At 46.2% G+C, this 15107-nt stretch overlaps 1 protein-coding gene across 1 annotated transcript; it reads right to left on the bottom strand.

The window, feature by feature from the left end:
- Window positions 1-1356: 1356 nt before the first annotated feature.
- Window positions 1357-10325, bottom strand: LOC123344651 (acyl-coenzyme A synthetase ACSM3, mitochondrial-like). Its single transcript, XM_044981079.1, has 7 exons — window positions 10228-10325; window positions 9044-9118; window positions 8112-8235; window positions 4219-4299; window positions 4042-4143; window positions 2866-2993; window positions 1357-2416 (listed from the first exon to the last, which is right to left on the bottom strand). The coding sequence occupies exons 1-7, from the start codon at window positions 10323-10325 to the stop codon at window positions 2305-2307; spliced, it is 720 nt and encodes a 239-aa protein (XP_044837014.1). The 3' UTR covers window positions 1357-2304.
- Between the last annotated feature and the right edge of the window lie 4782 nt (window positions 10326-15107).

Below are 15107 nucleotides of genomic sequence, written 5' to 3'. Positions count from 1 at the left end.
GTTTCCCTGGGGGAATCTAGGAATTAGGGTTTTCCACTTCCTAATGCAGTTAGGGGGTCCCTAGCTATTGTGCTAGGCCTCATGGGGTGTTCCCCTGCAGCTTAGTGCAGAGCCATTGCAGAGAGAAAGAGAATGTTTCCTACGCCTACCGCTCTGTGTGCATGTGTGCACATATTGTGGGGTACAAGGGGCTGGCTCCTAGAATATCCCTGGAATTGAGAGAGAGTGACCCTTCCTGATTGCAGCACCAAAGATAAAAGCTGAGGGGGAGACCGGTGGAGTTTGTTGTGGTTATGGAGACTGGAAGGAGAGGAGCCAGTTTGAAGGGGAAGATGGGGAGATTGATTTTGGCAGGTAGAGGGTATATCTACATACCAGCTGGGAGGGTGCTTCCCCGCACTCCTAGAGAGACATCTGCTAGCTCTGACTGAGTTAGTGCACTAAAAATAGCACTGGCCACAGTGGCAAGGGCGGTGGTTTGAGCTAGCCTCCCTCAAGTACAATCCTGCCTGATTCCGTGCGTGCATACTAGGGCAGCTAGCCTGAGCTGCCGCCTATGCTGCTGCTGCCACGCTGCTATTTTTAGCATTGTAGCTCGAGCAGAGCTAGTGCGTGTCTTGTCTACATGAGATTGCACAGAGGAGGAAAGGAGGAGCATTGAGAGGTAGGTTTGGGAGTCATCAACCATGAGTGCAGCTGATGTCACCCAGTGATAAAGTGTCAGAGAAAAAGAGAAGAGAACTGAGTGGAGAGATTTGCAAGATGCCAAAAAGGGGGAAGGAGGTGGAACCATTGAAAATGTTGAAGGAGGCTTTGCATCAGTAAGGAGAGAGAGAGAGAGAGAGAGAAGCTAGAATTGCGGAGGGAGTGATAAGTTGTGTTGAAAGTGGCAGACAGATCAAGGAGGAGTCCTGGCACTTAACCAGGAGAAGGTGACCTCGGTTAAAGATGGTCTGGGACTACACAAGCCTCAGAATCTAGATTCCAGGGGATTCAGCTGGGAGTAGAGAAGGGAGTTTGAGGCATTCAAGGCACCTGGAGAAAAAGGGAAAGGAAGAAGATTGGGTAGTTGAGAGGAATGATTAGTTTGACTGAATGGCTGTAACATATGTATCTGAAATGCTATCGGAGCAAGATAACTGAACAGTATTTTAAAATCTTTGTGACACACTGATGTACATTTAAAAAATAAACCATCACCAAAACAGGGTGCAAGGTAAATATTGTGTTTATTGAACTTCTTTTGCATTCATTGCAACAGTCTTTAGCACAGAAATTATTTCATTGGCATAGACAGGTGTTATTCCTAGCAAATAAATGTTGTTTTTCATTGCTCAACATAGTCACATTCCAAATCTTGGTTTATAATCACAACAAAAACCCAGCTGCAGAGGGGTGTGACACACACTTCTAGGGATGCTGAGTGTAAAAGCTTTTCTCTCAGCTCCCAAGAAGGTGCTGCTCTCTAAAAATGTCTTGCTGTTTAGTGAATGGAGAAGGACAGCTGATTGTCAAAGACATTTTGTGAGCTAGTGAAAGATCACAGGCCAGAAAATTAAGCTTTCTTGAGTGGGCGAAGTGCAACACTTGGTGATGAAGAGTTAAGAATTGGTACATCCTTAGAACTCAGCACTCTACAGCACATGCTACTGTAACAAACTGTGGCCATATGCCCACAGACACAACGTTATAGGAACATGGGGCCAGGTAGTAAGCCATGTAGGACATTCAGAAAGTCTGTTCATTGACCCGTAATACAATCTAGATGACTATTGCATTAAAGGAGCCCACTGGTGGGCTTGTCCTGCCACATGTGGGTAAAATGGCAGAGAACCTGGGTTTGTTCTACCTGACTGGGTTTCACCTGTCCAACAGCAAGCCGTTCAGACCTTTCTGTCAGTGACTTGCAGAGGTGATGCAAGTATTTTCTCTACTCCTGGCCAAGATTAGAAGTGAGGCTGGGGAGCTAAATCTAGGCTGATTTCCTCTGTATTGGGTAGCGCTTGTTGATAAAGCGTGGCCATGGTATCAGCTGGATCAGATGGCCCACATTGTCAGCTGTGCCTATATTAAAGTGTGGTATCTGGAGGTGTTATCAGTTGAGCAGGCCTTTCCGTTTTCACATGGCTGGGTGTATTGGTCTATAGTTTGGATAAGGTAAATCATTATAACTTCTAAAGGACATCTCTGTATTTTTATGCAGTTTGCAACACTGTCTCATTGATCTCAAATACTCTCCAGGACATAGATGCAACACAGCCAGATCCTAGATCTGAACACAATGGAGTTTGGGAAAGTTCAGGTTTAGCTCGGAACTCTGCTGCTGGCCCCTATCAATAAAATGCTTGAAGCGGATTCTACTACAGCCGGGTGCTCTATCAAGGCATTCTCTACTTCAGATGGTCCAATACGATACCTAGGAGAGGAAAAGGAGGTATGTAATTATACTGATCTGCTGTGAATATGTCTTTTAACCAGTACTGGGGTACGAAAGAACTGATTATTGCCTAAGGACCCAACCAAAATCAGACCCATGTTGTGCTAAGTGTGCTGCAAAAAACTCCCTCCTCCAACAGACAAAGGGTGTCAGGAGAAACAAAGGCAGCAACTGACTTGACCAAGGTTACACAGCAGGACAGTGGCAGAGCCAAGGATAGAATCCAGCTCTCCTGAGTCCTAGTCTAATGCACTAGTCATTGAACCATGCTGCCAAAATAAGACTATGTCTGATTCATTTGAATTCTTGTAAGTCCCATTGTAAGTTACTTCATGCAAAAAACTCATCACCAGTTTCTCTCTTATAAATCTTATGTTATATTATGCTAGAACTATACAAATCTTGAAAATCCAGTAAAACAAACTAACCCTGAAGAATTGATGACATCATCAGATCTTCCAAGAAACCAGAAATATCCTTCTTCATCCATAGTCCCTCTGTCTCCCGTGACAAAATAATTTCCACGTTCTGATGAAGCGGTTTTCTCAGGGTTATCCTGATAACATTTCACAAATGACAATTAAAATCTTTAGTGTAGTATTATCATAAATTCTCCTGTTTTACACACAACTGTAAAGTGATCAGACCTGTATAGGCAGCAAAGAATCCTGTGGCACCTTATAGACTAACAGACATTTTGCAGCATGAGCTATCGTGGGTGAATACCCACTTCTTCAGATGCAAGTGGTGGAAATTTCCTGGGGCAGGTATATATAAGCAAGCAAGAAGCAAGCTAGAGATAACGAGGTTAGATCAATCAGGGTGGATGAGGCCCTGTTCTAGCAGTTGAGGTGTGAAAACCAAGGGAGGAGAAACTGGTTCTGTAATTGGCAAGCCATTCACAGTCTTTGTTTAGTCCTGAGCTGATGGTGTCAAATTTGCAGATGAACTGGAGCTCAGCAGTTTCTCTTTGAAGTCTGGTCCTAAAGTTTTTTTGCTGTAGGATGGCCACCTTAAGATCTGCTATTGTGTGGCCAGGGAGGTTGAAGTGTTCTCCTACAGGTTTTTGTATATTGCCATTCCTAATGTCTGATTTGTGTCCATTTATCCTTTTCCTTAGAGACTGTCCAGTTTGGCCGATGTACATAGTATATAGACGTCTGTTAGTCTATAAGGTGCCACAGGATTCTTTGCTGCTTCTACAGAACCAGACTAATACGGCAACCCCTCTGATATTTGAGACCTGTAAAGCATATTAATGTATAGCAATGAAAGAGAAATAAATAACAATCCTTTGTCTTTAAATAGCACCTTTGGTAATAGAATCTCAAAGAGTTTTGTACAATGGTGGGTATTGTAAACTCCACTTCATTGACGGGGAAAGGTTCAGACAGAGGTTCAGAATCTGGATCTAGATTCTTTTAACCTGGTCCCATCTCTACTTTGAAGAGAGTTCCTTCAGATTCTCCTTAGTTGGGAGGACTGTTAGTCCAGTGAGTGACCTTGAGATTGGTGAATAGGCATAAAATCTGATGAAAATCTGGGTCTTTGTATCTAGTATGGAATTATAGGGGTTTCCTAGGGTGGTAAAACAAGTTCCTTACTATGTACTTAGAGAAAAGACCAAGTGGCCTTTTAGGTTTGATTCTGATGGCAATTTCCCCTTCTTGTCCAGGAGGCAGAACATTAGCATTCTCATCTATGATCTAGAAGAAGAAAAACCTACTTCAGTAAAGCAAATAACTTAAACTGATATAAGACAGGAAGTTGTATTAACAAACCTGAACATCATAAAGGGGAACTGCCTTTCCCATTGATCCTGGTTTAATCTTCATCCCTTTGAAAACGGAACAAACTATTCCCTGTAAAAAGAGAATTTTATTTCTGCAGAAATATTACAGATATTCAGTCAGGTTCTACAGCCATTAATTTTCCAGTTCCAAACTGCTATGAATTAAGGGTTACAAAACCCCTGTGGGCTAGGCAGGTATTTTAAAGATTGGGACGGTGGAGTAACTTGCAAGAGGTCACACAGCAAGTCTGTGAAACAACCTGTAAAAGAATCCAGTTATCTTGACCCCCAGTCCTATATCTTAGCAACAACATCCTCCTTCTTCCCTATCACTTCACTCAGGATTTTCTCAGAAATCTTTACGGAAAGATGAAAGCACAAAAACTCCACCTTTTCCCTGAGCTCTACAAGAAAGCCATGTTTTCAAATCACCATAAATGTATAAAAAAAACAGGAGTACTTGTGGCACCTTAAAGACTAACAAATTTATTTAAGCATGAGCTTTCGTGAGCTAAAGCTCACTTCTTCGGATGAATAGAATGGAACACACAGACAGGAGATATTTATACATACAGAGAACATGAAAAGGTGGAAGTATGCATACCAACAGGCAGAGTCTAATCAATTGAGATGAGCTATCGTTAGCAGGAGGAAAAAAACTTTTTGAAGTGATAATTAAGATGGCCCATAGAAGGTGTGAGGAGAACTTAACATAGGGAAATAGATTCAATTGGTGTAATGACCCAACCATTCCCAGTCTTTGTTTAACCCACAGTTAATAGTATCTAGTTTGCATATTAATTCAAGTTCAGCAGTTTCTCTTTGGAGTCTGTTTTTGAAGTTTTTTTGTTGCAAAATTGCCACCTTCAAGTCTGTCACTGAGTGGTTAGAGAGGTTGAAGTGTTCTCCCACTGGTTTTTGAATGTTATGATTCCTGATGTCAGATTTGTGTCCATTTATTCTTTTGCGTAGAGACTGTCCGGTTTGGCCAATGTACATGGCAGAGGGGCATTGCTGGCACATGATGGCATATATCACGTTGGTAGATGTGCAGGTGTACGAGCCCCTGATGGCGTGTCTGATGTGATTAGCCCCATCAGGGGCTCGTACACCTGCACGTCTACCAACGTGATATATGCCATCATGTGCCAGCAATGCCCCTCTGCCATGTACATTGGCCAAACCGGACAGTCTCTACGCAAAAGAATAAATGGACACAAATCTGACATCAGGAATCATAACATTCAAAAACCAGTGGGAGAACACTTCAACCTCTCTAACCACTCAGTGACAGACTTGAAGGTGGCAATTTTGCAACAAAAAAACTTCAAAAACAGACTCCAAAGAGAAACTGCTGAACTTGAATTAATATGCAAACTAGATACTATTAACTGTGGGTTTCAGAGTAGCAGCCGTGTTAGTCTGTATCCGCAAAAAAAACAGGAGTACTTGTGGCACCTTAAAGACTAACAAATTTATTGTAGCATGAGCTTTCGTGAGCTAAAGCTCACTTCTTCGGATGCATAGAATGGAACACACAGACAGGAGATATTTATACATACAGAGAACACGAAAAGGTGGAAGTATGCATACCAACAGGCAGAGTCTAATCAATTGAGATGAGCTATCGTTAGCAGGAGGAAAAAAAACTTTTTGAAGTGATAATTAAGATGGCCCATAGAAGGTGTGAGGAGAACTTAACATAGGGAAATAGATTCAATTGGTGTAATGACCCAACCATTCCCAGTCTTTATTTAGACCACAGTTAATGGTATCTAGTTTGCATATTAATTCAAGTTCAGCAGTCTCTCTTTGGAGTCTGTTTTTGAAGTTTTTTTGTTGCAAAATTGCCACCTTCAAGTCTGTCACTGAGTGGTTAGGAAGGTTGAAGTGTTCTCCCACTGGTTTTTGAATGTTATGATTCCTGATGTAATCAGTGCTGGTAGCCCTATGCTACCAGCACTCCCAGCTATCTTCGAGACACCACTGACTTCCTGAGGAAACTACAATCCATCAATGATCTTCCAGAAAACACCATTCTGGCCACTATGGATGTGGAAGCCCTCTACACTAACATTCCACACGAAGATGGACTACAAGCCATCAGGAACAGTATCCCCGATAATATCACGGCTAACCTGGTGGCTGAACTTTGTGACTTTGTCCTCACCCACAACTATTTCACATTTGGGGACAATATATATCTTCAAGTCAGTGGCACTGCTATGGGTACCCGCATGGCCCCTCAGTATGCCAACATCTTTATGGCTGACTTAGAACAACGCTTCCTTAACTCTCGTTCCCTAACACCCCTACTCTACTTGCGCTACATTGATGACATCTTCATCATCTGGACTCATGGAAAAGAAGCCCTCGAGGAATTCCACCGAGATTTTAACAATTTCCATCCCACCATCAACCTCAGCCTAGACCAATCCACACAAGTGGTCCATTTCCTAGACACTACTGTGCTAATAAACGATGGTCACATAAATACCACCCTATACCGGAAACCCACTGACCGCTATACTTACTTACATGCCTCCAGCTTCCATCCCGGACACACCACACGATCCATTGTCTACAGCCAAGCTCTAAGATACAACCGTATTTGCTCCAATCCCTCGGACAGAGATAAACACCTACAAGATCTCTATCAAGCATTCTTAAACCTACAATACCCACCTGCTGAAGTGAAAAAACAGATTGACAGAGCCAGAAGAGTACCCAGAAGCCACCTACTACAGGACAGGCCTAAAAAAGAAAATAACAGAACACCTCTAGCCATCACCTACAGCCCCCAACTAAAACCTCTCCAGCGCATCATCAAAGATTTACAACCTATCCTTAAAGATGATCCCTCACTCTCACAGATCTTGGGAGACAGGCCAGTCCTTGCTTATAGACAGCCTCCCAACCTGAAGCAAATACTCACCAGCAACCGCACACCATACAACATAAACACTAACCCAGGAACCTATCCTTGCAATAAAGCCCGATGCCAGCTCTGTCCACATATCCATTCAAGTGACACCATCACAGGACCTAATCACATCAGACACACCATCAGGGGCTCGTACACCTGCACATCTACCAACGTGATATATGCCATCATGTGCCAGCAATGCCCCTCTGCCATGTACATTGGCCAAACCGGACAGTCTCTACGCAAAAGAATAAATGGACACAAATCTGACATCAGGAATCATAACATTCAAAAACCAGTGGGAGAACACTTCAACCTTCCTAACCACTCAGTGACAGACTTGAAGGTGGCAATTTTGCAACAAAAAAACTTCAAAAACAGACTCCAAAGAGAGACTGCTGAACTTGAATTAATATGCAAACTAGATACCATTAACTGTGGTCTAAATAAAGACTGGGAATGGTTGGGTCATTACACCAATTGAATCTATTTCCCTATGTTAAGTTCTCCTCACACCTTCTATGGGCCATCTTAATTATCACTTCAAAAAGTTTTTTTCCTCCTGCTAACGATAGCTCATCTCAATTGATTAGACTCTGCCTGTTGGTATGCATACTTCCACCTTTTCATGTTCTCTGTATGTATAAATATCTCCTGTCTGTGTGTTCCATTCTATGCATCCGAAGAAGTGAGCTGTAGCTCACGAAAGCTCATGCTTAAATAAATTTGTTAGTCTTTAAGGTGCCACAAGTACTCCTGTTTTTTTTGCGGATACAGACTAACACGGCTGCTACTCTGAAACCTGTCATAAATGTATAAGTTACTGTATTTTAATGGACTCTTCCTTGACATTTCAAGTAAGTAACAAATGGTTTCCTCTTGGTTTTTTTTAACCATACAACTCAAAAAAGCAAACCAAATTAAAACTAACACATTATTAACCCATTTGAACGTACTGTTTCTGTTTGTCCATATACTTCACAGATAGTCAGGCCAGTCGTCCTTTTCCACTGCTCCATCACTTCTGGGTTGAGTGGCTCCCCTCCACTCACACAGTGCTGCAGATTCATGAACTTGGAACTTAATAAGGATTTAAAAAATCATGAGAGTCACTGAAAGGCCATTGAGGGCAAAGGGGCCTGTTGCTGGATTCCAGTGGCTATTGGTGATAAGCACAGCAGCTAAAGGGCTTGCAAATGGCAACAAACAATAATGGAAAGCTCTTGGTTGAAAGAGCTAAATTCACTCGAGTACAGAAATCAGAGGAAGAGATTTCAGCTACTTTAGCTCCTGATTCTGCAAGGACACATGCCTGTGCTAAACTCTGTCCAGTAGTCCCACTGAAATCAGCTCACATTCCTACTCAGTTACAGTCACATGAATGGGCCAATATGAAAAACACATCGCTAAGGTATGAAAAACAAAATCCTTTGGTAACTGAAATGTATGGTAGAGAATTTTGCTAGTATTTAGCAGTTTCCTACAAAAGAGTACTCGTGAGTCCTGCCACCGCATGTGCAGAAGGACCATCTTTGGAGGGTTGTATTCCCAGCACTGAAGTCATGGCAGAAGGTCACCCATCGCCATGGAATCTGAGCACCTCTAAATGGGTTCATGAGAACACTTTTTCTGGGTTTGATGCACTTGGCTTCACCCCCTTTGAGCTTTGCTAAGAATGTCAGCTTTGACCCCAACATTTTGGAGAGAAACAGTGCAAAATCCTGTGTATACTTTATCTTTCATAATGAAACTATGAAAAACCCACACATTTCTCATAACTATCTTTTCAGAAAATGCTGGTTATACTGATGAAACTCAATATATTGTGCCAAGCACCTAGAACTGTGATTTCATGAAAATTTAGTAAGTCTTCTCTCTCCTGAAGTACCTGGTAAGATCATGCTGCACCAGCATGCGGAACAAAGTCGGAGCACCAAAGATAGTGCTGAAATCTTGAGAGAGGCTAGTGAAATAAAACAGCAAGATGAACAAAGTTTATATGTGAACTGCAGCAAAGATTACATTAGCTAAGGGAGTATGGGAGAGTGTGTGGGGGAAAAAGTTCCCCCTTCTCTGCTAAAAACAGTTCCCGAGTTCCTGACTGTTTGCTGCCCAGCCCTGACCCAGGGCTTGGGCCTATTATTGAACTGTTTGCTCAGCGCCTGCCTAAGCGCCTGAGCTCCTGACTGTTTGCTGCCCAGCCCTGACCCAGGGCTTGGGCCTATTATTGAACTGTTTGCTCAGCCCCTGCCTGAGGACCTGAGCTGGTGACTGTTTGCCGCCCAGCCAGGCTAATTCCCCCGATTCACTGGACCCAAGTATTGAAGTGGTCTGGTTCCCAGCCACACCGGGGAGGTGGAGGGAGAGCCCCGGCCGAATCCGTACACGTGGTGGAGAATGTGGTCATGATCCCCGATCCTTGTGAGAAGGGATCTGTGGTGGAGTGGGCCCGAGCGACCATGCATATGGACAAGCTTATAAAGTTCTTAGCCGAAAGCCAACAGCAACAGCAGGCCGCCCAGCTCCAGCAGCAGCAGCAGCAGCAGCAGGCAGCTGCTCAGCTCCAGCAGCAGCAGCAGCTGGTCCAGCAGCTTGGGACCCAACAGCAACAGCTGATTTTGGAGCTGGGACACCAGATCCGGGACCACCAGCAGCAATGCCTACAGCAGTTGGCAACCTTACTGCTCCGTCCTGCGGAGCCCCAGCCTGCGGGTGCCACTGGACCACCCAGCCTAGCACCTCCCATCCCATTGACCAAGATGGGCCACAATGATGACCCAGAAGCCTTTCTTGTGGCTTTCGAAAGGGTGGTGTTAGTTTCAGGCTAGGCCCACGACCAATGAGCTACTATCTTGGCCCTGTACCTGACCAGCACCGCCCAAACTGTATATCGGGGCCTGCCCACGGATGCGCCATGGGACTACACCTGGGTAAAGGCGGCCATCTTATGTGCCTTGGATGTTAGTCCGGAGACCTTTCGACAGCGGTTCTGGAGCCTGGTCTACCCTACGAGGGCCCGACCCCGGATGGTAGTGCAAGACTTGAGGGAAGCCTGCAACTGGTGGCTATAACCCAAAGGGCGAACCCCGGATGAGCTCATTGAACAAATTATTCTGGAGCAATTTGTCCATATACTCCCATCGCGAGGGAGGGTCTTGGTCCTTCGCCATCGGCCTACAACGTTAACGACCCTACCCCAGTGTCCAAGTCCGGCTGACCGTGGATGGGGTCAGGCGGTTGATGGTGGTTGGCCTGGCTCCTAGGCTTGCCTACCGGGTGATCCTGGGACAGGACTGGCCTGACTTCCCGAAAGTCCTCCGCTCACAGGCCGATGAGTGTGCCGCAGGTATCCCAGTACTGGAAGGGGGGGGCCCTGAGAACCACAGGGGGGGGGAGGCACCAGACCCCAGTCGACTGGAAGAAGAACCCGTGGACCCCCCCTCCAGGGGTTGCTGCTGAGCCCCTGCTTCACACTGACTTTTGTCATGACCAGAGGGCAGATCCCACCCTCAGTCACACTTACGAGCGACTAGCCATGGTCAATGGGGCCGTAATTGACCTGCACCGGACAAAGCAGTGGCCTCCTTTTGAACTGTGGCAGGATCGACTATCCCAGCTGCTGGGCACTTGGGCCACAAGAAGACTCTAGCCCGGATACTGACACGCTTCTTCTGGCCCGGCGTGCATCGGGAAGTAAGGGACTATTGTAACTCCTGTCCAGAGTGCCAGCTAGCTGCACCCCTGTGGACACCTAAGGCCCCGTTGGTCCCCATGCCCATTGTTGAAATGCCCTAAGAACGTGTGGCCATGGACCTGGTGGGGCCCCTCCCAAAAAGCACCGCGGGGTTTCAGTATGTATTGGTGCTGGTAGATTATGCTACCCGTTTCCCGGAGGCAGTGCCACTGCGGAGCATTACCGCCCAAACCATTGCAGGCGAGCTCGTGAAGGTCTTTGCTCATGTACGCCTGCCCCGGGAGATTCTCACTGACCACGGCACCAACTTTACCTCCTAACTGCTGCGGCAGGTGTGTGGGCTCCTGGGGATCAAGCAGTTATGCACCTCTATCTACCATCCACAAACTGATGGTTTGGTTGAACGGTTTAGCCGTACTCTAAGAGACATGTTGCACAAATTTCCCCCAGAAGAACTGCGCCAATGGGACCAGCTACTCCCGCCGTTGCTTCTGGCAATCCGGGAGGTGTCCCAGTCCTCGACTAAGTTTTCCCCCTTTGAGTTATTGTATGGCCGCCGCCCATGGGGGCTCCTGGACCTGATGCGTGACACCTGGGAACAAGCTGCATCACCAACCCAGGGCCTCTTGAAGTACGTCCTCCAGCTCCAGGAGCGCCTCTCTCAGGCTGGGACACTCGCCCGGGAAAACTTAAGGGCCGCCCAGGAGGCTCAAGCATGAACGTATAACGGAGACACACAGAGCCGCGACTTTAACCCTGGGGACTGGGTCCTGCTTCTCCTGCCCTTGAGCGAGTCAAAGCTACTGGCCCGCTGGCAGGGCCCCTACGAGGTGGTCCGGAAGGTGGGGCCTGTCACCTATGAGGTCAGCCAGCCGGACCGACGTAAGAAAACCCAGCGGTACCATGTCAACCTCCTGAAGCCCTGGCGGGAGCACGAAGGCTTAATTACCCCTACCCAACGGAGCCAGAACTGGGTACTCATGTTGCCCTGACCCAGGACACCAAGGGACCCCAGCTTGCGGAGACCCTCACAGACAAACAATGCAGGCAAATCTGGTGCCTCCTGCAGGTGTTCCCACGGACCTTCACCGGCCAACTGGGCTACACAACCCTGGTCTACCATACCACTCAGACAGAACCAGAGATAGTGATCCGAGAAGCAACCAGGCCCGTCCCGCACTGAATGCGGTAGAGCTTTGAGGAAGAGGTACAAGCCATGCTAGAGCTGGGCATAATTGAATCCTCACAAAGTGGATGGCGTAGCCCGATCATCCTAGTACCCAAGTCCGATGGGACTCGGTGTTTCTGCATCGACTTCCGACGCGTCAATGCTATTTCTAAATTTGATGCATATCTGATGCCCTCACTATACTTGACCTCAGCAAGGGCTACTGGCAGATCCCCCATGGCCCCGCTGCGAGGGAGAAGACTGCGTTTTCCACCCCACCCAGTCAGTACCAATTCACCCGGATGCACTTTGGCTGGTGGGAGCATTAAGGTATGCAGGCCTGCTCCCCGTAGTGCCGCCCCAAGCAGCAAAAAAAAAAAAAAAAAAAAAAAAAGAGATAAAGCTGATTGGCGGCATTTCTGCAGGAGCTCAATCATGCTGCTTCATTCTTCGGCGGTGAATCCTTCGCTTCTTCTCTTCCTCTTCGGCGGCACTTCAGCTGCAGCTCTAAGGATGAGAGAGACTGAGGGACCTGCCACCGAATTGCCGCCGAAGACCCAGACGTGCCGCCCCTTTCTATTGGCCGCCCCAAGCACCTGCTTCCTTCGCTGGTGCCTGGAGCAGGCCCCGTGTCCAAGTAACTACAAAAAACTCAAAACCTTTCTCGGATTTAGTGGCTACTACCCCAAATTTGTAAAGAACTATGCTACAATTGTAAAACCTCTAAATAATCTTACCAAAACATACCAGTCCAACAAAACCAAATCTAAGACCAAAAATAAGAGGAGGCCTCCAAACCCTCCGGTGCAAAGACTCTATGGCCCCTTCAAACCATTTAGGCCACAGTAAAATAAAAAATGTAAAAGGGCTTTTCGAAAAAGCGTTACTCGTCTAACTCATACTCCAGCCCTAGTCTTTGCTGATCCAAGCAAACCGCTTATCCTACATACTAATGCCAGTTTAAAGGGCCTAAAAACACTACTGTACCAAAAAGTAAAAGGCAAACGTAAACCTGTAGCCTTTGCCAGCCAAGAACTGTCTTTCGCTATCCCATCTACCAGCTGGAGTTCTTGGCCTTAAAATGGGCCATCACTAAAAAATTTTCAAAACTACTTGTATGGTGCTCAGTTCCAGGTGTAAACAAACAACAACCCACTAACTTATGTGTTAAGTGCTAAGCTAAATGCTACAGGGCAAAAATGGGTGGCCGCCTTGGCTAGCTATACGTTCAGCAGTCAATACCAATGAAAAATACCTCTCTCTACTGCGGACTATCAGGGCTAATTTTAATTCTATTAGTAGTCTAGTTACAGGCTGCTGAGCGAAATTCACTTAGGGCCAATGGTGCACCAGCACTGAGGCTCCCCTACTACAAGCTGAAATTGCTTAGGAGCTGAAAATCACTGAGTGCTGTGTTAAGTAGTGGGGGGGCGGGGGCTGAAAATATATTGCTAAGCGGCTGGCAAAGCAGAGCACTTCGTGGGATGGCTGGAGTGGCTCATGGGATTGCTGGTGGAGCGAAGCAACTGGCAGAGTGGCTTGCGGTAAAGGCTGCAGCAGAACCCCATGGAGAGGAAGGGCAGTTGGCCTTGGACCACATAAGGTGCCCCTTAACGCCCCCCCCCCTCCCATTTCCACCCAGGCTGGAAGGTAAAACTCTGCAAATAAACTTTTGAACTCTGGGCCTGCACTGACCAAGAACAAAGACTTTGGGGTTGTTGGACTTTTGGGACTTCGGGTGATTCTTGGGTTGCTGGACTCAAGAACCAAAGGGAAAGGATACGGCCCAATTTGCTGGGGTGGGTCTTTGCTCATGGTTTGGTCTATGAACCCTAGTTGTGCTGTTTTCCCAATTTAATACTGATGTCATTTACTTTGTGTTATTAAAAATTTTCTGCTATACCAAAACTCTGTGCTTGCGAGAGGGGAAGTATTGCCTCTTTGAGGCGCCCAGGGGTGTGTGTAAGATTTTCCCAGGTAACTGGGTGGGGGCTCAAGCTGGTTTTGTGCCGCGTTGTTAGAAGGGGACCCCTATGTACTGAACCCAGCCCTTGCTGCTATCAACCCGGCCTGGCAGAAGGGTTACACCATCATTGATTTCTTGTTGCCTCTGAGAATAATATCAAGATGACTTTAGGACTAGATGGGGGGGAAAGTGGAAGGTTATTGTATTCAAAATGATGCTTTTTGTTTTTTTGGTAGGGTTACATTTAACCAAGTTCCATCTTTATCGCTGAGAAAAAAAGTTGAGCCTGACAACCATATTTTGCTTCCAAATACTTGCAGGTGCTACTGTGTATTTCAGAAATGATTCCAAATGGAGCGGACAGCAACCATCATCAATACTTTGAACTTGGGAAGAGGGGAAGAATTTACAGTTTTGAATTAATGAGTCATCCAATTTGAACATTAGGCATGAGTTTGTTACAAACAATAACATTAAGGAGATGGTGTAGAATGGAATACTTCATTAGACAAGGACAGTGAGCAAGGAGAATGATCCTGTGTTCTGCTGTAGAATGAATCATGCGCACAGGTCTCTTGACTTCTACCCACTTTTTCAGCTGAGTTGGCTGAAGGTACAAAGAGCAGGAGCTAAAGGGAAAATCACGTGGTGCATCTTCTGTGGCCAGTTTGACAAGGGGTAATAGTGGGGGCAGTTCCATAGTTCAAGCTTGCAAAAAATAAAATTAAAGCTCTTTATATTTAACAGACTGGATTAGAGTCTGGAAAAACAGCAAACTAAATGAATCCTGCCTTCACTGAAGTTGACTGCAAAACTCCCATTGACGTCAGTAGGGGAGGAGGAGAACAGTCAGCTGGTGCCCCCAGAAGACCCACGGGATGGGGAGGGGAGAGGAGAAGAGAAGCCATTGTGCTGTCAGCAGGCATGTTGAGCAGGGCTACTACCCTCTCCAATCCCAAGGTTTCCCTGGGGGAATCTAGGAATTAGGGTTTTCCACTTCCTAATGCAGTTAGGGGTTCCCTAGCTATTGTGCTAGGCCTCATGGGGTGTTCCCCTGCAGCTTAGTGCAGAGCCATTGCAGAGAGAAAGAGAATGTTTCCTACGCCTACCGCTCTGTGTGCATG

Source organism: Mauremys mutica, chromosome 11, assembly GCF_020497125.1.
Source record: "Mauremys mutica isolate MM-2020 ecotype Southern chromosome 11, ASM2049712v1, whole genome shotgun sequence".
NCBI classification, from domain to species: Eukaryota; Metazoa; Chordata; order Testudines; family Geoemydidae; genus Mauremys; species Mauremys mutica.
This window is presented reverse-complemented; position numbering and strand designations above follow the sequence as displayed.

Bases quoted from the DNA above. Each gene is read 5' to 3' on its own strand.
- LOC123344651 (XM_044981079.1), bottom strand. From the start codon at position 10,325: ATGGCGAAGGACCAAGACCCTCCCTCGCGATGGGAGTATATGGACAAA. The intron at 8,236-9,043 runs GTACTTCAGGAG...ATCCTTATTAAG, and splicing joins GTGCAGCATGATCTTACCAG to TTCCAAGTTCATGAATCTGC. The intron at 4,144-4,218 runs GTTTGTTAATAC...TTCTTCTTCTAG, and splicing joins TTCCCCTTTATGATGTTCAG to ATCATAGATGAGAATGCTAA.